General features: G+C 42.1%; 1 protein-coding gene and 1 pseudogene across 3 annotated transcripts; one reads left to right on the top strand and one right to left on the bottom strand.

Moving 5' to 3' along the window:
• The first annotated feature begins 4,590 nt into the window (after nt 1-4,590).
• LOC113590506 lies at nt 4,591-10,158 on the top strand (annotated as a pseudogene).
• Nucleotides 10,159-12,678: 2,520 nt separating this feature from the next.
• LOC113590501 (zinc finger protein OZF-like) lies at nt 12,679-17,630 on the bottom strand. 3 transcript variants are annotated; one of them, XM_027030656.2, is made up of 4 exons: nt 17,521-17,630; nt 16,021-16,112; nt 15,550-15,708; nt 12,679-14,679 (listed from the first exon to the last, which is right to left on the bottom strand). In XM_027030656.2, exons 3-4 carry the CDS (start codon nt 15,653-15,655, stop codon nt 13,301-13,303), a joined length of 1,485 nt encoding a protein of 494 aa, XP_026886457.2. In that variant the 5' UTR covers nt 15,656-15,708; nt 16,021-16,112; nt 17,521-17,630; the 3' UTR covers nt 12,679-13,300. The 3 variants fall into 3 exon arrangements, with proteins under 3 accessions (XP_026886457.2, XP_026886459.2, XP_026886458.2); XM_027030658.2 differs by having other exon boundaries at nt 15,550-15,656; XM_027030657.2 differs by lacking the exon at nt 17,521-17,630 and adding an exon at nt 16,204-17,505.
• Between the last annotated feature and the right edge of the window lie 5,697 nt (nt 17,631-23,327).

Genomic DNA, 23,327 nt, shown 5'->3' with positions numbered 1-23,327 from the left:
ATTCACAGAGCATTAGAATATCAGCTGATCAGACCACACAGTATTAGAATATCAGTTAATCAGACTACACAGTATTATAATATCAGTTAATCAAATCACACAATATTAGAGTATCAGTTATTAAGCTGATTCATAATAATTCATTACTTATACACAGATGCAGAAGTAGTCAGAAGTACAGAATGTTTCCAGAGAAACAGGGCGAGATCCATCACCTGAACAAAGTGCTTCTGGAGTTCTAGGAGGTGAAACCAGGTTATGTTTCTATATAAACTGCTATATAAAGTTACAGTGTTCTATACAAGGTCTCCAGAATAAATGGAACATTTCAGTTAGAGGTCCTTCATCAGCTGTGCAAGCAAAGTGCTTCTTCATTGCTTGCACAGCTGATGAAGGACCTCTGTCTGAAATGTCCCATTTCTCTGGAAACACTGGGTTCTTCAGAACAATTCTGACTACCTCCACATCTTTCACTACAGTATTCCTGTATTAGTTTACTTGTGAGGACAAACACCGAGCTTGTTGGTATGTTCCTGGAGCCACAAATGCTCTCCAACACCCCTCACTCTGCCCAGCCTCAACACACAAACCTCCAGCCAAATCCAACAATGTTCAAGGATGCACAAAACCCAGGCAGGGCCTTCTGTGCTAGAAATCTTTCAAATAAAAGGGCTTCTTTTTAAATGTAGGAGTGAGTGCCGGAAAAAAAAACACACACACACACAAAAGCTGCTGTCTGAACTCATGCCAAATGTAGATGCATTGATCCTACAATCAGAGGCTTTCCTGAAATACCAGCACTGAACACACACACACACACACACACACACACACACACACAGCCCTAAAGGAATAGAAAAAGTAGCATTTTCCTCTTGCCAGCATCCCAGTCTCCCACAATGTCCAGAAAACTGCCTGTTTAAAAGAATCTGCAATAACCAAGAGAATACTGATAAAGGAGGAATTACATTTAGAGTTTCTAGTCATATTCAAGCAAGCAAGCAACCACACACACGCACACACTCTTAATCTTTATATTCAGGAACAGATGGAGCACCATAAATCACAATCACAAAGAGAGTGCAGAGGCCCATGAAGCGTGCAGTGAGCTGGGCCAGCAGTCAGGCAAGGCCCTGGTCTGGGCACCAGAAGGTCTGGCAGGCCCAAGCTGTCTAGCATTGCACACATGGATCAGCAACAAAATCACTTCTGCAGGGTGATACAACCAGTACCAACTACTGGGGAAACCGTGTGTGTGTGTGTGTGTGTGTGTGTGTGTGTGTGTGTGTGTGTGTGTGTGTGTGTGTGCGCGCGCGCCCGCACGCGTTTGTTTTATCTGCAGGACTGCTCACAGTCAGGGGTCATATGCATCATAAAGTTAAAACCACCAGAGTTCTGCTAGAGTGTAAAAGAGCATGTGTCTAACAATTACACAAAGTACTGATTTGGGAACAGAGTGTGTCTTTTATATTCGCTTCACCCCATTTCCACGGACGGGGAGCAGCTGAGTCTGAGTCTCACCTGCTGCCTGTTTTCACGCACGAACGCAGCTCCTCGGTGACGCAGGACACGAATGTGCCCCGCAGCCAGCGCTCAGGAACTTGATGTTTCAGAAACTCAGCAGTGCCATCGTGTGGCTGCGTCGGGAACGGCACCCCGGGTTCTGCGTGTAGCAAAGAGAAAAATTCCTTAATAAGTTCATAATGCATCATTGTCAGGTGACTCAGTAAATGCGTTTATGTTCTAGTTGGGGGTTTTTTTTTTAGCTGTTTTAACTTTTGAAAGCTTGTTCTTACGTGTTGTTATTTTTAATAAGCCATTAAGTTAAAAGTAGTTGTTAATTTAATAAAGCACTGTAAAAAAAAAAAAAAAAAAAAAAAAAAGATATTAAAATCATTTTTGTTGATTTTATTTAAGGTCTGTTGCAGTATGGAAGCTACCCATAGTGGACAGGGTGCATTAGAAGGCTTCATATGCTGAATCCTCACTAAGCAGCGCTTTGTGTGTGTACAACCTAAACACCCCCTAAAGCGTTCACTGGACACCTAATCAGTTTGGGAGAATCTGCAGAGATTCTTCAGTTACATGGATCAGATGTGTAAGGTCATATGTTTGGGTTTGATTCTCTTTTTTTTTTAATTAAGCATAGATTATGATAGCAACAGCTAAGAACAGGCACCACTAAGTTCATTACATTTAGCACTTTTATCTAAAAGCAGCTTCCATTATGACTGAATACAGCTTGAGTAATTGAGGGTTAACAGTCTTGCTCAGGGCCCAACCTGGCAGTGGTGGGATTTGAACTGGTAACCACAAGTCACAAGTCAAGTACTTTAACCACTGAACCAGCACTTATCACTGCCCACTCTGTGGGTTAAAGTCAAATATATTCTGTTCTGATGAGAAACAGCTGAAGCAGACCCTAATAAAACACATTCCCTTATTTCTTAAGCTATTTCCATAAAAGTCAGAGTTCCACTTAAAAACAACAAACCTGGTACAAAACATTTCTGGTCCTGATGCCAAATACCGAAAGCATGTCTGGGAGATTCTGGAAGTGGAAAAACACAGAGCTCCAAAACTCAGGGGAGCGGCCCCGTATCCTCGGTGCTCAGCAGTCAGTTTGCCACACAGTGAGGTATAAATGGATAATGCTAAATGTTTTCATGACTCAAATGGGCTAATACACATGCAGCTACCCACTCAAATCATCATACAATTATCAAACTGTTTATTACATTTACAGCATTTATCTGACTTACAATTCTGACTGAACACAACTTGAGTAATTGAGGGTTAAGGGTCTTTTCAGGGGCCCAACAGTGGCAACCTGGTGGTGGGATTTGAACTGGCAACCTTCTGATTACTAGTCCAGTACCTTAATAGTCAAGTGTCTATTAAGATGACGACGACGACAACAACAACAACAACAACAACAACAACAACACCCCACCACCACGGGATCCGCTGCGAATGGTATCGTAAAGAAAAGCCCCGCTCTCTAATACGAGCGACTTTGGCTTCAACAGCTGACGCCTCAGTGTGTTGTTTAAAATAAATGAGATACGATCGTTTTTCTCCCATCACTCAGTCCCGTGACTGTGACCTTGAACCAAGAATATGCACACGCACAGCGCTAAAAGTCGTGTTTAACTAACGTTACTGTAGGTCGGGTAAACGAACACCTCTGCCGCGCTGTATCAAAATTTGCGCTGGCTAACATTACCCAGCTAAGGACTCAAGCACAGGAATGAGAAGGCAGATACTTTCTTTAAATTCGGATATCTGCGCACAGCTACGGTCGCTGGCGCTCGGCACTAAGACTGCACCCTGCGAAAGAAGCCGGTAGGGTCTCGCGCAGGTAGACGCACTGAGACCGCAAGACGGGTCGGCGTGATGCGAGGACACTGACCAGTCAGAAGTAACGCTGTAAGCACGATCCCACAGTCCCGCCGCCCGACGGCAGCAGAAGGTGCTGCGCAAACCTTCCAAACGCGCACTGAAGCCGGACACCTGGTTCGCGCGTGCGCCTCTACCGTTCCATCCGCACCTGCATGCAGGTAGGCTGCGCCCAGCACCGCGCGTGCAGGCGGGTGCAGGCTAATATACTGCAGCACCGCTGCCGAGTTCAAACAGGGTAGCGGTGGTGCCAGACCCAAAGGAGCCGGCAGCTTTGCTGCGAGATTTCGGAGGTTCCTCTGATGTTCGTACGTTTGTTAAGCAGCGCACACAATGCGCGCGGGGAAACGGGCTGTAGATAGATTTATTTCACACAAAAAAGCACCATAATGTGTTTTAATTACATCTGAATGTACACGTGTGCTACCGGCTTTAGCTGTTGTAAATAATGACACAATCTCGCATCAAAACGCAGAACAGGAATCAAATCTTGTGCCGGAATAAATATGTCTACAGTAAAATTAATAAAACACACCATACCTGAGAGGCTCGTGAGCCCTATCGAGTCACGCCTACCGGTCTCCGTGCGCACGAGTCGGGAACATCGGATCAGTCACCGATCAGACACAGATCCAGTCTGTGTTATAGAACACTCTAATGCACAGATCAGTCACAGATCAGACACAGGTCCAGTCTGTGTTATAGAAAACTCTAATGCACGGATCAGACACAGATCAATCATAGATCCAGTCTGTGTAATAGAACACTGTAATGCACAGATCAGACACAGATCCAGTCTGTGTAATAGAACACTGTAATGCACAGATCAGACACAGATCCAGTCTGTGTTATAGAAAACTCTAATGCACGGATCAGACACAGATCAATCATAGATCCAGTCTGTGTAATAGAACACTGTAATGCACAGATCAGACACAGATCCAGTCTGTGTAATAGAACACTGTAATGCACAGATCAGACACAGATCCAGTCTGTGTTATAAAAAACTCTAATGCACAGATCAGACACAGATCCTGCCTCCATCACAGACTTTCTCACCCGTGTAGATATTGGTTAAACATTGGCGGAGATAAGTGTTGGCTGTAATGTGTAATTGTTGATAAGATTTTTTTATTAGTCAGCAGGAGAAACATGGTACCAGTGATAAGTGCATCGTGGGATACAGCTGGCATGTGGCTGAACGCAAAGTTCATCCTTGTCTTTCTGTGTGTTACTGTGCTGCTGGTGAAATACCTGCGTGCCAATCGAGCCCAGAACACACCTCCTGGCCCCTGTCCACTGCCTGTCATAGGGAACCTGCTCAGCCTCAGCTTCCGGGATCCTGTGGGATCTTTCACGAAGGTCAGGATTTGACATATTCCCAGTTCAGATGTAGGACTGTTGTCATAGTCTTCTTGGAGATGTTTAGAGGTGTTGAGTGGGTGTAGCGTGGGTGTGCACTGATGGAGCAGTGTGTTTGTCCTCAGGTGTTTGAGCACTATGGGGACGTTAGCATGCTCTACCTTGGAAACCAGCCCTGCATTCTGCTCTCTGGATACAAGAGCTTCAAAGAGGCATTTGTGGAAAAAGCAGACATCTTTGCTGATCGGGCACACTACCCACTGAACGACAGACTGTCCAGAGGATTGGGTAAACAAAAACAAAATGTGTTCTGTTAGAATAACTCTCTCGTTAAAATGTGGTATTATTAAAAACAAAGTTAATGTAATTATATAATTCAGTTCAAAATAAATAACCAGATTAGGTGCTTGACTTCTTGCCGATTGTCTGGACTGAAGAGACACATTTTAAAACTCCAAGCATCTGGGATGAGGCTGTCATGTTCGTCACGTCACAAAATAGCAATAAATGAGTCTAATAAGTGGAGTGAAGAACATGTTTGTCCTGAACTGTGTTGGTCTCTGATCTCGCCGAACAGATCTGATCTTGGTAAACAGCTTTGATCTCAGTAAACAGGTCTTATCTCAGTGAACAGATCTGATCTTGGTAAACAAGTCTTATCTCAGTTAACAGGTCTGATCTCAGTAAACAAGTTTTATCTCTGCAAACAGGTCTGATCTTGGTGAACAGGTCTGATCTCATTAAACAGGTCTTATCTGAGTGAGTAGGTCTGATCTCGGTACACAAGTCTTATCTCGGTTAACAGGTCTGATCTCGGTGAATAGGTCTGATCTCGGTAAACAAGTTTTATCTCAGTGAACAGTTCTGATCTTGGTAAAGAAGTCTTATCTTGGTGAAAAGGTCTGATCTAAGTAAACAGGTCTGATCTCGGTGAACAGGTCTGATCTCGGTGAACAGATCTTATCTCAGTGAGTAGGTCTGATCTCAGTAAACAGGTCTGATCTCAGTGAACAGGTCTGATCTTGGTGAACAGGTCTGATCTCGTCGAGCGGCCGCAAGTGGGCCCAGCACAGGCGCTTCACGCTAGCCGTGCTGAAGGACTTCGGCATGGGGAAGCAGAGCCTGGAGCACTCCATCCTGCAGGAGAACCGCTACCTGTGTGAAGCCCTGCTCGCTCACCGAGGTCAGGTCATGGCCGACACGAGCCTGGGGATTCCTGTGCGGCCAGTCCCACGCCCGTGTTTCAGGTACACGTCTGTAGTTTCCTACAGGGCAGTTTCTGCAACCATGTCTTACACTGAAGTCTTTGGTGTCCTGTGGGGCACTCCTCTCCTGCCATTACAAGCACAATATGCTGGGCAGTGTGTGCAGTGTGTGTGCTCTAACGTGACTGGTGTAGCATGGTGTTGGGGCTCCAATTTGCACTCCCTGCGGGGCACTTTGCCATGTCACCAGTGCACCTTGGCACATGCTTTAATTTCTCTGGTTTGCCCTTCGACCTTGACCATGTCGTGACCAGCGCACTGGCCAACATCATCTGCAGCCTGGTGGTCGGCCGCAGGTTTGACTACGATGACCGCCACTTCCGTCGGATACTGCTGTACTTTGACGACGTGGTTCAGCTACCTGCGAATATCTGGGGCCAGGTAAGAGGTCCAAGGAGGTGTGGCTAAATGTGCGTTTATGATGATTTTGTACATGGATAGCTGCGTAATTCCTGCAGATTTTTCCTCTAATGGGCTTATCTAATTGGTTTATCAGTATGGCAGGCCGTATAGACCTGGCTGTCCATCCCAGCTGCACTTTGTAAGCTCGGTGGCGATTGTGGGGTCCAGTGATAAGTGGCGCACTTTGCTCTTGCACAGATGTACAACCAGTTTCCTACCCTCATGTCCTGGTTGCCAGGGAAACACTAAACAGCCTTCAATAGCCTGTCTAAGATCAAACACTTCAGCCAGGAGGAGATTGACAGGCATAGGCGGGACAGAAACACAGACTGCCCCAGAGATTACATCGACTGCTACCTTCAGGAGATCCAGGAGGTGTTTGGTGCACACATTATCCACTGGTTTGATTAGTGGGATGAATATCGGAATATCAGCATTGAATTCTTTGGTGACTTTACACAGGAACCGTGTTTACTTTTATATTTCAGTAGATATTGTAATAAATTTTAACATGGATAGAGTTTTTAGGCATTTTATGTTTTGCTGGGTGTTTTCTTACTGCTAAAACGTTTTATTGCCAAAAACGCCATGAAATGTTGTTTCTGGAACAGTCACACATGTAGAACAGTCACACGTGTGGAATAGTCACATAAGTTGAACAGTTGCACGTGTGGAACAGTCACATATAGAACAGTCACACATGTAGAACAATCACATGTGGAACAGTCGCACATGTAGAACAGTCATATGGGTGGAACAGTTGTATATGTAGAACAGTCACACGTGTGGAAGTTACATGTGTAGAACAGTCACACTTGTGGAACAGTCGCACACGTTGCCTTTGCAGAGTAAACACGTCATACTCGCTTCCGTGTAAGGACATCCAAGCTCAGTTCACTGAGGAGAACCTGCTCTGCTGCGTGGTGGATCTGTTTGCAGCTGGGACAGAAACCACCTCCAACAATCTCCTATGGTCCATGCTTTATATGGCCACATATCCCACAGTGCAGGGTAAGACCATTCTAACCTCAACCACACCTCATCATGTCATACTTCAATCTAATAAACCAGAACGAATATAGCTTAAGGGAATGGATAGAACTATAAAGGTTTGTGTGTGTGTGGGGGGGGGCTTTACACACAGAGTCAGTCCATGCAGAGATTGATCAGGTGATTGGATGGAGGCATGAGCCCTCCATGGCTGACCGAGCTCTAATGCCCTACACCTACGCAGTGGTCCATGAAGTTCTGCGCTCTGCTAACGCCCTTAACATCACTCCACCCAGAGTGACCAACAGAGACCCGATACTGGCAGGATACTTCATTCCTAAGGTTAGTCTTAATCAGTGGTGTGAGGTGTACAGTGGTGGTGGGGGGGGTGTCATTCTGCATAACCCTGACCCCCCCGAAACACATCCTTAAATGATGGTTTGGATCCCAGAACACGACAACAGTGCCATATATGCTGCCGATTAGATGTTAGCCAGGGCCCCTCCTGTAGTTCATAAACGATGTACACAACATTTAATTTCTGGCTAAGATTTATAGACAGAGTTGGCCGACTCACTGAATTACTGTAAGATTCCACTCATGGAAGGGCAGCCTTGAGAAAGGTTAGGGGTTAAGGTTAGGGTTAGGTTAGGAAGGCTTTTCAGTTAGGCGTCTCTGACTCTCACTATTCCCTCCCCGTCTGAAGCTCGCTGGCTAAGGTAGCGTGGATGTAGTGAGGTTTTACTAAGAATGCTGAAAAGAGCCAGACTGCTGTAGTCCCACCCCTAGTGTGAAAACCATAAATATCATTGGCCAGATTTCCTGTTATTTTGCTAATAGATTTTGTGAGGCAAACAAAAACAGGGTAGAGGTACAGAAACGCAGGACAACAGCCAAAGTCAGAGGCACTGGACAAAGGGGTCAGAACCAAGAAAAGACCAGAGACAAGAACCATGCAAAATTCAGTAGGCAGAGACGGAAAACAAAAAACAAATAACCAAAAAGTGACAACACAAAGGAAAAGACTCAGAATTGCACTCTGCAAAATGGCAAGACTAGGCGGCTAGACACAGAGTTTATATAGGCTGGGATAATAAATGCTGCTAGTCTACAGGTGAATCTAATAAGTAGGCCTGGAAACAGTTATTATTCAGGGAACACGGACCTCTGGTGGTGAGGGCTGGTAGTGCCTCCAGGAATCAAAAGTGGGGACAGACCTGACACTTGCATTACGGAACCCGTCAGAATGTCCCCAGAAGAGGCATGCTGGCATGTACACAGCAGTGAGACCCTGCAGACAAACTAATGAGCAGTTTTGATTAGTTCCACTCCCAGACAAAAACCAGTCCTGTAGTAAACAAGAATATGTATGAATTGGTTGCTGTTTTTTTTTTATTTACAGCTATCATCTCTCATTATCTTACTGTAGGGAGTGATGGTGTTTCAGTCTGACACCTGTCTCGGTGTTGTACTGTAGAGAGTTACTGTGTTTCAGTCTGACTCCTGTCTCAGTGTTGTACTGTAGGGAGTGACTGTGTTTCAGTCTAACTCCTGTCTCGGTGTTGTACTGTAGGGAGTGATGGTGTTTCAGTCTGACACCTGTCTCGGTGTTGTACTGTAGGGAGTGACGGTGTTTCAGTCTGACTCCTGTCTCGGTGTTGTACTGTAGGGAGTGACGGTGTTTCAGTCTGATTCCTGTCTCGGTGTTGTACTGTAGGGAGTGATGGTGTTTCAGTCTGACACCTGTCTCGGTGTTGTACTGTAGGGAGTGACGGTGTTTCAGTCTGACTCCTGTCTCGGTGTTGTACTGTAGGGAGTGACGGTGTTTCAGTCTGACTCCTGTCTCGGTGTTGTACTGTAGGGAGTGACAGTGTTTCAGTCTGACTCCTGTGTTGTTGTCGTACTGTAGGGAGTGACGATGTTCCCCTTGCTGACACCCATCATACAAGACAAGAAGGAATTCAGAACGCCAGACCAGTTCAACCCTGGACACTTCCTGGACGAGAACGGCAAATTTCTGAAGAAAGAACGTTTTATTCCCTTTTCCATAGGTAACGTAAGACAGTTTGGTATTTTTATATTAAAACAAATATTTAAATATATTGATACAATACTTATACAATATTTTTTTAGCGTTTTGTCTGCCAATGCCACATTTCACAAAGTTTGCAAATAATATATTTTTGGAGTCACTGAACAAAACCACCCCCCCCACACACACACACACAGAGTTCTCCCTAAAGCAGAGGCAAGAATTTAAGTGTTCGCCAAGACTTACTGACATCAGGTAAAGGAGCACTAAGTCATTTTTATTACCACAGTAGCAAAAGGTTTTTATTAAATTGATTATCATTTTTACTTTTTTTTTTCTATAAAGTGCAGCTCACATGAGATGAACAGTCAGATTGCTTGTGCGTGTGTGTGTGTCTCAGGTAAGTGGTCAGGGATGGTGAGTGTTGTGCGTGTGTGTGTCTCAGGTAAGTGGTCAGGGATGGTGTGTGTGTGTGTGTGTCTCAGGGAGAGGCCCTGGCTCTGTCCCCTGTGCTGACTGTACTGTGCTCTGGCAGGTAAGCGAACCTGTCCAGGTGAACAGATGGTGCAGATGGAGCTCTTCCTCTTCTTCACCTGTCTGATGCGTTTCAGCTTTCACCCGCCTGACGGCCAGAACCTGGACTTAGCGGGCACAGTGGGCATCACCACGGCCAATAAACCCTTCCACATACGCGCTCTGCCACGCTGATGCCAGCCAGAGCTACTGAAGAAGAAGATCAGCTCTAACAACTCTTCTGTCAGTAACACCAATCTTAACATAATACCCTATATGAACACTTGATGGCGCCATTGAACGTACGTTTGTACTGATAACTGCCTTATGCTTAGAGGGTCGTCCAAACCTTGGGCCACACTGTAAAACAAAAATGAGGTTCCTTTGTAGTCATCAGAGTGGCAGTATAATCCTCTAACTTTACTCAGTGTTATGCAAATGTTTATTTACTCACCAATTTTGCGCTCATTTTAATCAGCAAAAAAATACAATGAAGAAATTAGCAGTTTATTCACATCTCTCAAGGTCCGAAATTTCTTTCTGACTGCCTTCAGATTAACACCATTAATATCACAGACTGCCTTCAGATTAACATCATTAATATTACAGACTGCCTTTAGATTAACACCATTAATATCACAGACTGCCTTCAGATTAACATTATTAATATCACAGACTGCCTTCAGATTAACACCATTAATATCACAGAGTGCCTTCAGATTAACATCATTAATATTACAGACTGCCTTCAGATGTCTTTCTCTATGAATGAACAAATGAGAAAATGTTTGTCATGTACTCTACATTTTATCATAGATGGCAAATTATTCTTCAGTAGGTTCTATTCAAAAATACCCAGAAAATAATTGATATTTAACTGACACATTTATCCAAAGCAACTTAAAATTATGACTGAGTGCAACTTGAGCATCAAGGATGTCGCTCAGGTGCCCCACAGAGGCAACTTGGCATTTGAACCCACAATCCTCTGATTGCAAGTGAAGTGCCTTAACCACTGAGCTATGTACATATAAGACATACACACACAACTAAAAAACTCATAACCATGTATCACTGATCGGTCAATTATTCAGGCTCCTCAGACAACCCACTGAGTCTGCGCACGGGTCCTCACAGCCTGGCTCTGAGTCCCACACTTTGGGCTCCTTGCCACTTGTTTGGTTATGGCAGCAGAAACACTGTCACATTCATTTAATTATTTAAAATGTGATGATTTGAATTCAATTCCAGTGCTTTTTTATGCACTTATTCATTTGAGAAATTATATTTTGTAAATGTAACTAGCTACAGCTAGTAAAGCAAACAACACACAGACAAACAGAACTTTCATGAAAGGCATAGTCTATTGTTTATCTCTGTAATAACAGGAAAAATGAACAACCAAAATCAATGTTTTTCTGAGGATGGCCCCGGGTAGCCAGGTCTCCCATTACGCACCGCCCAGGAGGGCCCCGGGTAGCCAGGTCTCCCATTACCCACTGCCCAGGAGGGCAAAAGAACTCAACATTGTGACAAGTATTTGGTTTTTCCAGAGGGGAGCTTCTGAAATAAGTGCTCAGGGTGGAGGAGATATTCTGACATCCTGGGGTCCTGAGTCATTGCTCTAGGCTGCAGCTCTTGATAAAACGGCACTTGATAAAACGCTTTGGCTGGTTTCTGGACTGTGCAATAGTGAAGCCAAACCAAACAATGAAAGATGTAATTATCCATTCAGTGACAGCTCCGTAGAACTGCGTGAAGACAGGAATGTGAAGAGATTCTTGAGCTGTCAAGAAATACATGCACTTCTGGGCTTCATTTTTTGATAAAAGTGATGATTTCATCCGATCTGAGTGTTGGAGATGATGGTGTTTTGGGAGTCTCAGGATTCCACCACACTGAAATTACTGTTCTTTACTAGTCTATAGGGTACTTCCTCAAGTCTATAACTTCCACAATGGTGGTGGTGTTGAGGTCCATGTCTTGAGATTATCAATTGTTTGTGATTAGACTTATAAGGGTGTGTCATCTGCAAAGTTTAACTGAGAGTGTACAGAGAACAGGTGAGCGCACTAAGGTCTGTACTGACCTGTACTGTCACATTTACCTGCTGAGTGGTATAGACAAAGTCCAAAACACGATTCTGACGCACAGGCCTCTGAGGTACAAATGCTTCAGGGTGAACTGCAGGCGAATACTTAATGAATCATCCGCAGGTTCCACAGATCTATTTACCTTGAATAAAAACTGCATGTCTTCAAGTATGTGGGTATCATATGCTGAAATGTCTTCGCTGTCACTAATTTTAAGTGAAACAAATGTGTCCTTTCTTTTGACATGAATGTTGATGGAAGACCTAAAGCAGTCTGGCACTGTGCACTGGGACAGATTCATTAAAGAGGCCTGTGAACACTGAAGCCAGTGTTTTAGACCGAGCGGCGTTTCCATGTGGTCACGAATACACCGTCGGGTCTGCCTTCTCACAGTATGGCTTTTGTTTTTAAACAGGTTTAGCACATTTTTGATCATTGAGTGGAATTGTGAAGGCTCATGGAAGCTGTCGAATGCTTCATAACGGCAGGGTGGGGACGAGTACGACTGCAGTAGATAAAGGCCCGCATGTCCTCGACGGTGTGAAAGGTGTGAAGATGTGTGCAGAACTGTAGGACTGATATGAGAAGGATTACTGAAAGGACAAGAAGCTGTCAAAACAAGTCAGGTGGAGGTTGTTGTATATTAAAACAGTTTAAATATTTAAATATTGTATAACACTTCTATGCTGTGAATACAAAGAACTGTAGACACATTCAGCATGGATGATCGTGTTGATGTTAAAATGTAATGCAACCATTTAATGAATCGCTTAATTTAACGCACAAATTTCAACAACTAAAAAAACATAATGCTACCTATTACAATGAACAGCAATCTTCATCCTTGGCATGCCATCATGAGAGACCGAAAGGTCCGATTGCGTTACGCAGAATGTTCCAACACATTAAGGGCTAAAGAAATGAACTGCTCAATTCAACCAGGCATGCGAGAAAACAAAAACAGAATAAACTGTAAAGTGATCCATAGACCCGGGATGGATCAGGCGCCTGTTATATCGATATGTTTGCATATTAAATGATTAACAGTGTTCTGTAATACACTGTCCATAAAAAGATTCTGCAATAACTATTTTTACAGCAATAAAAACATAAAATATACATTCTTTCAAAAATACTTACAACTGTCTATATAACATTCATAAAGGCCTATAACATTCCAACAAATGAAAGGCTTGTGGTTTTGTGTTCTAACTTGTCTTCTTGTGCAATACATTTGTGCCACACTAGTGTTTAGGTGTTTCTCTAGCGTGTATTTTTTGGTGCGTCTTTAAGTGAGCATTTTGTGAAAATGTCTTTCCACACTGTGTGCAGTGATAAGGTTTTTCTCCAGTGTGAACTCTCTGGTGGTTTTTGAAGGTACTATCATGTGCAAAACTCTTCCCACACTGAGTGCAATGATAGGGTTTTTCTCCACTGTGTATTCTCTGATGGACTTTCAAGATTCTAGCGCATGAAAACTTTTTCTCACACTGAGAGCAGGGGTAAGGCGTTTCCCCAGTGTGAGTCCTCAGGTGGATTTGGAAGGTTGCATACTGTGCATAACTCTTCCCACACTGAGAGCAGTGATGAGGTTTTTCTCCTGTGTGAACTTTTTGGTGCTCCTTTAAGTTCTCTAATCGAGAAAAATTCTTTCCACACTGAAAGCAGTGATGAGGTTTTTCCTGAGTATGTATTCTCTGGTGGACCTTTAAGTTGCTGCTTTGTGTAAATTTCTTGTCACACTGAGAGCAGTGGTAAGGTTTTTCACCAGTGTGAACTCTCTGGTGATGCTTAAAATTTCCAAACTGGGAAAATGTTTTTCCACACTGAGTGCACTCATATGGTTTTTCTCCCGTGTGAACCATCTGGTGGCTTCTCAAGCCTCTAGAACATGTGAATCTCCTGTCACACTGAGAGCAGTGATAAGGCGTTTCTCCAGTGTGAATCCTCTGGTGAATCTTCAAGCTCGCAGCATGCGCAAAACTCTTCCCACACTGACAGCAGTCAAAAAGTTTTTCTCCAGTGTGGATCCTCTGGTGGATTTTCAAGGTTTGATCTTCTGCAAAACTCTTCTCACACTGTGAGCAGTGATATGGTTTTATCCCAGTGTGAATTCTTTCATGTCTCCTGAAGTGTCCAGCTTGACTAAAGTTTTTCCCACACTGAGAGCAGTGATAAGGTTTTTCTCCAGTGTGAACCCTCTGGTGGATTTGCAAGTTTCGGGCGCCTCCAAAACTCTTCCCACACTGAGAGCAATGATGAAGTTTTTCCCCACTGTGAATTTTTTTATGCTCCCATAAATGATTCATCTCAGAGAAACTTTGCTCGCACTGAGAACAGCGATACATTTTTTCTCTTGTATGAATTCGCTGATGAGTTTTTAAGCGTTTTACTTGTCTGAAACTCTTCCCGCACTGAGTGCAGCAGTAAGATTTTTCTTTAGTATGTATTTTCTGGTGTTCCTTTAAGTGAGAAAATGGCAAAAAACTCTTCCCGCACTGGAGACGACGGAGCCGTTTCCCTGTACCGTGTTTGTCTGTCTGTTGATCATTTTCATGTGAATCACGTTCATCATTCTCTTCTCCATGTTGCTCATCTGATTTCTTCAGGAGTTCAACCAAACCTATTCCAAGGATAAATAATGTGAAAGAATATTTTTAGTTTATTAACAGGATCTGTATTTGTTTAATGTGGCATATTATTCTATGGTTTATAGGGGCTTATTATTCTATGGTTTCTATTCACTACTAGACACCATATGCTAAACTGGTGCTTAGAAGAACTCTTTATAATGTAATCATCACAGTTGTGATTTCCAGCTTGGAAAATGTTTCAACACAAATTCATATGCATCAAGTCATTCATAAAACAAAAAACAGCAGGATTCTCCATTTTTCAAAAAATTAATATTTATTTTCAAGTATTTTTTTTGCTACAAGTAAAAAAAAAAAAATGGTGCTCAAAATTTTCAAACAAATCGTCACCCCTTATCAAGCCAGAAAACAATCTTAATGGCCAACATGAGTGTGTACACAAACCACACCGGTCCCACACCTGTTGGGTAACCATTGTTTGTTATTGCACTTATCGCTGTCTGTTATAGAGCTTCTACATGTTTTGCATTTCTAGGCATCAGCAGTGATCCCTGTATTTCAACAGTATTCTAGTTCATTGGTATCTTGGACTCTAACCTGCTGTACTGGTTAGGATTCTCTGAGTAAATGACAAAGCACTATTTGTTAGTCGCTCTAGATAAGAGCGCCTGCCAAATGCCATAAATGTAAATGTACACACAGGGAAAACACTGTTGAGTAGGTCTACTAAAACGTTTCACTGTATGGTTTCCAGTGTTATCTGGCATGTGAGCTTGGACTGCACCTGAGGCTACCACAGTTTGAAAACTAACGACTTAAAGCCTTTTCAAAATCCACAGATTGGAAATGATACTTAAATTTCATCCCACACCACCACCACAGCAGAAAAACATACATACACTTGCGCTTGCTGTCTTCAACTTCTCCATCTACTTCCTCTTGTTTGACTTCTGCTTTCACTCGTGGCTCCACATCATCTTGATTTTCTTCTTTTATTTGCATCATTCTGACATGCCAGATTTTGACACACAATGTTTATGATCTGCTCCTAAAAACTCCTACAGTAATACCACAAGCACAAAGAAACATCGAAGCAAAATGAATTTTAAACAGTTTTAACAACAGAACTAGCCCACATTCAATAATGGGAATATTTCTGGTGTATGCAAGCAATCCAAGTCCTTAACAAGGTTTTTTGACTACAGCTGGTCTTTAGACACTGCTGTTACAACACACATTTACTAGGAAATTAAGACTTACAGTTGGATATAAGGAAAGTCTAGTAACAGCAGCTTAGAAAGTCAAAAACACAAACTCCAAACCACACAAAAAAAGATCTTAAAAAGAGAGAAAAGGGGAAACTGAATTACCAGAGTTTCTGCTGTGCTCTCTCCAACTGATTGGACTGTTCTTTGCTGAAATGGGTGGTAACGCAAAGTTGCTGATGTCAGGGTTGTAGTTCCTGTAGTGTAATGAATATTTATGAAGAAGGCTGTTATTCATTAGTGCACAAGTTTTTGTTTATGCCATTCTGAATATAATTAATTAATCACCTGATTGAGGAAGAACAGGTAAAAACCATCCAGTGTTTACAGAGGGAGTCAAATCTGTTATTTACAGTCCTTTATAAATCACAAACCTGTTTCACTAACTTGATTCTTTTCCTCTTATTTGTACCACCTACAGACACAAAGTTGATCAAGAAAAGCAAGAAAAACAGCCCTTTTGTACAATGTGGTGCGTCACGGTGCCATTCTGTTTTAGTGCAGAGATCAACACATACCAGAGAGGCAACCACTTTATCCCTTTATGTGCAAACATTTTCTCCAACAACAAAACTAAGAAAAATGTGTTACATATTCACGTGTTGTATATTATTTCATTAGAATGTTAAAACCTGATTGTTCCCAGTCAATTTTCTTACAGGGCCCCAATGAAAACTTCAGCCTGCTCTGTAAGGACAATGGAACCATTAAACTGTAGTAATATAAAATTAAACTCCCTTATACTACTGTAGTAATATAAAATTAAATTCCCTTATTACCCAATTAAACTGTATTAATATACAATTAACCCATCACCCAATAAGCTGTCTTAAACCCACTATAATACCCGATTTTACACTGAGCACCACTTTAGCTTCAGAAGTATGAGAAAATCCCAGAGAATCGTTCTTCAGATACTAAGTGTTGTTGTTGGGGGTTTTTTTGTTCTTGTTGTGTTAGTTATTAATTGCTGGCTCTTCAAGCAAGTAAAGAGTTTAACGTTTCACTGTAATCTGCTATAGGTAACATGGGAAATTACATGTATATTTGTTTGGTGCAGAAGAACGCCTCAACTCAGGCGACCATCTTGCAACATAAATCACCTTCACGAGGACTGAAACGCCTTCTAGCGTTTAACAAAATCCAGAATATCTCGTTTCAATTAGATGTCGCAGTTAGCCGCAGTCAGTTTATCACCGTTTGCCTCAAATAAATGGAGAATTGTACTTAATAAATATGTTCGGAGAAAATATTAGATTATTGCTTATACAGTCACTGGTGTCACAGGTAAAGTTCACCCAGCCAGTGTAATCCCAGCCACCTTTCTGGACTTGATGACTGTACTTTTACAGCATTTCCTCACTAAAGCTGTCGAGAAGCCTTGCTACGGCAAACGGACTTTGCATGTTTACCACTAGCTCGGTTAGCCATCTTTAACCCCCGTCCGACACTTAAACCCGCGTTACTGCCGCACCGTAACAGCCCGAAAAACACATTCGTTTTTCGGGAGGAGATCCAGTCACAATCCGCAAAACAGTAGCCTTTAGACCAGCTCTTCGTGATTACAGCTAACTATATTGCTTTAACTTTGCGTAGCTATCTTACCAAAAGCAAACAGCAGGATTTCCTAGTGCGTGCCAGGCTGCGCGTGCTGTACTAACGCACGCGGGGAACACGACGGGGAAACCGGTTCCGCGTGCGCGGCGCTGTTGTAACGTTCCTGTAGCAGCTGGCTTTGACTGGTGATCGACTTTGACCGGTGATCGTGTGTGCTGCGCACGACTGTCGGCGCTGTCATTCACCTTTGCACATTTCGCATCAAAGGCGAGTCTTACTCGTCACTTTTTTACGGAATTGTTTACAGATTATTTCCATAATCTTTGTAACCACACACTTGCTTATTTATGTTCTATTAATCAGTTAAATTAACTGATATTTATATTTATTTGTGTGTTACCTGCTTTACAAAACAAAAACAAACCACCTGTTTCTTTGGTTATCGTGTTCATAGACACGTGGTGAAGAAACAAGACAATCTCATCTCATCTCATACACCAGAGAAAAGCTTTCAGGTAGAGCATTAAAGTGTTTAACCACTAGGTGGCAGGATACATATACCAATACATGGACAAAAATAATGGTAACTCAATACAAAAGAAACTGCAATTAATGCGTGTTTTAATGTCATAAACCGTAAGCAAAGTGAGCAAACTGTAAACAGGTACCAATATAAAACAATAAATGTTCATACAGCTTAAGTAACAGCTGCCAGGAAAAAGACATGTAGTTCTAGAAAGAGATGGCACTTCTCTGCTTGCAGTTTTGAAAATCAGGGAAGTCAATTTCTGAAGCAGCACCAGTTGTGACAGTTTACAGAATACTGACACCATATTATTTTAAATATTTTTATAATCACAATATTGACACCATTGGGATATTAGATTGTAAAAAATATATATATATAAATAAATTTAAAAAAATACAGAACTTGACCCAAAAAAAGCACAAAGATTCATTTTTGTTCATGTTACAAACTTTAACAGTGACGTCCTGGTTTGAAACCAGGACAGTTTGTGAATTGTACAAAAGATTCACCTTAAAATTATCAACATTCGGGAAGCTTTATGTTCTTTTAAAGACAGACACGAAAATAAACATGCGAGGCTCTCTCTTCTCTAGAGACTACACTGAAACTATGCTTATGATGTCAGTAGTTTGGTCATAAACCAAAATTAAAATGCATCTTGTTTCAAACTTTACCCACACTGAGAGCAATGACAGGGTTTTTCTTCAGTGTGAGACCTTTGATGTGCATTATATAGCCCCAAATAAGTAAAGCTCTTTCTTCAGTGAAAGCAGTTATAAGGTTTTTCTCCAGTGTGAATCCTCCAATGTACAATATAGTGTCCAACTTGGGTTAAACTCTTCCCACACATAGAGCAGTGAGGAGGCTTTTCTCCTATGTGAATTCTCTGATGGATTTTTAATGTATTACTATGTGAAAAACACTTCCCACACTGAGAGCAGTTAAGGTTTTTCTCGTGTGAATCCTCTGATGGATTTTTAATGTATTACTACGTGAAAAGCTCTTCCCAGACACAGAACAGTAATAAGGTTTTTCTCCAGTGTGAATCCTCTGATGTACATAATAGTGTCCAACTTGGGTGAAACTCTTGTCAATCGTAAACAAATAAACAAAAAGTGAATTATTAAAATATTACATTATAAATATGTGGACATTTAATTTAGTGAAAATAAAAACATGTATTGCAAAATTACACTTATTTAAACATTTTTTTAGAACCAGCAATGTTGGCTGTAGCTCACAGTATCACTCAGACAATATCAAAACATTATAATGATTAATTTCAAAATTAACACCCTCTTAACTGCCATATGTGAGCCACGTTTCCTCTGAATTCAGAGCAGGATTGAAAGAACATTTACATTTTTGGGATTTGGCTGACACGTTTTTATGCAAAAAATATGAGTGAATTCAATCATGGATTGGCCTTGAAACTGCAACCTACTATTTACAAGTCAAGTACCTTAACCACTGAGCCACTGCTGAACATTTTGTTTCTACAAAACTCTAGAAAGGAGAGAGAGAATTATTTTATATTATTTCGCTCCCCTCGTGAAATTGTGGGACCAGCGTTGTTGAACCATTCTTTTCTTTTTAATCTATTTTGTCCACCCTTCCTCACACTCTCCTCATCAATGAATCTTCTGTGTCCGCTCTCCTCTACACCCACCAAGTCCTCCCCACCTGCCCCTTGGCTAACACAAACACTTCGCTGCCATAGGAGAGAACTAAGGACTGCAGAGAGGAGGAGGTGAAGGAAATCTCACATAGATTCAGACCTCAAGTCTCTCCTTTCCAAGTTCTCACTGTAAGCAACATCTGCGAAGTCATCCTACTACAGAGAGAAATTCTAATCATCAGAATCATCTGATCCACACAAGCTCTTCACTATTTTTTCTTCTCTCCTTAATCCTCCCCTCCCCCTCCTTCCTCATCACCTTCTTTGAGGAGAAGGTTGCAGCAATCTGGGGAGTCCTTTTCCTCTGTTCCAACCAATGTGCATTCCCTAACCTCCAACTCTCTGACTTTTTCTCCTCTCTCCACAGACGAAATTCTTCAACTCCTGACTTCCAGCAATCCAACTACATGTCCGCTGGATCCAATTCCTTCTGCTCTGTTCCAGACAGACAATCGCAAGAGATCTGCTTCCTTTCATCTCTGTCATCAACAACTCCTTATCTTCTGGATATGTGCCTACTGCATTCAAAACCGCCAGGGTGGTACCAATCCTCAAGAAGTGGCCTTCAAACCAGCACATTCTACAGAAATGGCCATCATAGCAGTGACTGAGAAACTTTATGCCGCTAAAGCTGCCAAACAGTCATCTGTTTTGATTCTTCTAGACCTTTCAGCAGCCTTTGACACAGTGAACCACAACATTCTTCTCTCTGTTCTTTCCAGGCTTGGTGTGACTGGCTCTGCTTGGAGATGGTTTCAGTCCTATCTGGATGGACGGTCCCATCAAGTGACATGGAGAGGATCCACATCCAAACCGTGTAGACTCTCCACTGGTGTTCCACAAGGTTCAGTATTGGCTCCCCCTTCTCTTCTCTTTCTATACTCGTTCTCTTGGTGATGTAATATCTTCTCATGGTTTCTCCAACCACTGCTATGCTGATGACTATCTGCTATGCTCAATTATTTCTCCCTTTTCCACCCTCTGATACGCAGGTCTCCAGACGTATCGCGTCATGGATGACAGTCCACTACTTGAAGCTCAACCCCAGTAAAACCGAGCTTCTGTTCATCCAAGGTACTCCCAACCCTTACCATGACCTCACCGTTTCCTTCAAGAACTCCCTGGCATCACCATCTGAAGCTGCCCGTAGCCTGGGCGTAACTTTGGACAAGTTGTCGTTCTCAACTCATGTTTCTAATCTAACCCGGTTTTGCAAATTCCTCCTTTGTAACATAGGAAGGATTCGACCCTTTCTTTTGCAGGAAGTGATCTCAAAGCTAGACTACAGTAACTCACTACTTGCTGGTCTTCCTCTAAGAGCCATCAAACCTCTACAACTTGTCCAGAATGCAGCAGCACAACTGGTCTTCAATCTTCCGAAGTTCACACGTTACTCCACTGCTGCGCTCCCTTCTTTGGCTCCCTGTAGCTTTACGCATCAGATTTAAAACCTTGATGCTTGCCCACAAAGCCAAAAATGGACCAGCCCCTTCATACATGAGGTCAATGCCCGATCTGTACTTTGAGTACTTTAAACCTCAAGTACGGCTCAGCTTGAAATACGTTGCTTCAGGTCTCATGTACGACAAGCATCGAGACTGTTTTCAGTCCTGGCTCCAAGATGGTGGAATGAACTCCCACTTGCCGTCCGGACAGCAGAGTCCCTTGCAGTCTTCAAACGCAGAATGAAGACCCATCTATTTGCAGAATATTTAAAGGACAACCGACACTGCTCCCTTATTGACTGATTAATTTAGTACTTATTGTAGGGCATTGTTTATGTTGTTTAACAAACTAGCACAGTTTATAGCACTCAACATTGTTTAAGATAGACCTTATGTATTTTGCACTTCTAGGTATCAGCATTCATCCCTGTATTCTACAGCATTCTAGCTCATTGGTATGTTTAATTCCAACCTACTGTACTGTACTTGGATATATTCTATGAGTAAATGACCGAAGCACTTTTGTAAGTCGCTCTGGATAAGAGCGTCTGCTAAATGCCGTAAATGTAATGAACACATTGTGGTGGTAAAACGTCGATATGAGGGCAGAACAAAACAGATTACTGAGTCTTTAAAAAGTCTCCAAAGCCTGAGAGAATAATTGAGTTTTTACATTTCACTTAAAAGCATCTATTTTGAGGAATGACTACATGGCTAATTTGTACACTCATATACTCAGAACTCACACATTGTATGTAATAATAAAAAGAACTGATAAATGGATTAACAAAAATAAAACCAGCAAACAAAGGCAATGCGATCGTAAAGTTTAAACAGTAAAAAGAAAACCTTTTTCCACAGAATACATGAAATATTCGAACAACCTTTCAGACTTGACCACATCCCCGCATACACAAACAGTTCCCCTTTCGCTCCAAGCGCTCTAAAATAAGCAAAGAAAAATGTTTTGGTGTATTCTGACTCATTTCACAACACAGCATAACCGGCGCGAAAATGATTAACCTTTCTGCGCGTGAGGGAGAATTAGCACCGTTAGCTCCGGCAAAGAATATTAACGCCAAGTGAAATAATAACGCTAACCCTGACGCTAAATTAAGTAAAATATTAACGCTAATAACAAAACGCCTGCATACAGTGAACGATACTGCGGCTCATTCACAATATTTAGCTCCAACATACATAGTCGTAAAGTAGCAGAGAAAACCCGGAGCTTTTCCTTCTTGACTCACCTTCAGTAGAACCCGGCGATACTGAGGTAAACAACGCGCGAGGGGATGCAGCTAAGCCACGCGAAACTTTAAAATACAGTAATAAAACTCTACAATGAGCTCGGTGGGCTATTTTAATGGTAAGCGGTGCGGTGAGGCCAGGGTAACACTCTCCTTTTTCTTAGTAGCGGTCAGAAGCCTCAAGTGGACAGGTCAGCTAGAAGGGTGAGCGTTAAGATACTTGGTACAGCCACACTAGAAAGCCTTCCGCGGCGTCTGTGTTAAGAACCTAAAACTCGCACCCAATTTTAACGTTTTCAGAAACGTGAACCGTCACTTACCGCTGCAAAATACACATACGAATGTGAAGGGGTCTGTGGTAAATATTTCAGCTGACTATAATACGTACCTGCTCGTGTCGCGCTGAAGCAAACGAAGACGTCCACCCGCACGCGCAGAGACCTACTCGTTGCTCAGAACACAAAAGAACCAAAGAAGCAGATACACGTTTGGTGGTTGGGCAATCACCTAGGCGTGGCTTTTCCCAGATTTTAATCAACTAAGGTTTTTATTTGTATCACATTTCTTTCTTTTCTTAATTCTTACAGGCTTTGTGATAAACTAACTCATACTACAACACAAATTTCATTTGGGCACATTGTTTAGATTCCTTAAGTACACGAGATTCTTATATTCTGAACTGTCCATATCATTAAAGCCAATAAGGTTTGCTATAAACATATATAGCGTTACAATTCTGCATCATTATTAATGTCTGAGTAAATTGTAGTTAAAATTACAGACTGCGTTTTAGTTTATGACCAAATGTTCACTTTTGCAAAACACTTTCACCATATCAACAGACTAAGTGAATTAAAGTGTCTATACTTTTCCATTGCTTTAATACAAAAGCCATTCAATCACTACTTCTTCAAATGTTTATTTTTCACATTTCTAATCTACTTATTTGTTTG

The sequence above is a fragment of the Electrophorus electricus genome, chromosome 22 (assembly GCF_013358815.1).
Source record: "Electrophorus electricus isolate fEleEle1 chromosome 22, fEleEle1.pri, whole genome shotgun sequence".
Taxonomy (NCBI): domain Eukaryota; kingdom Metazoa; phylum Chordata; class Actinopteri; order Gymnotiformes; family Gymnotidae; genus Electrophorus; species Electrophorus electricus.
This window is presented reverse-complemented; position numbering and strand designations above follow the sequence as displayed.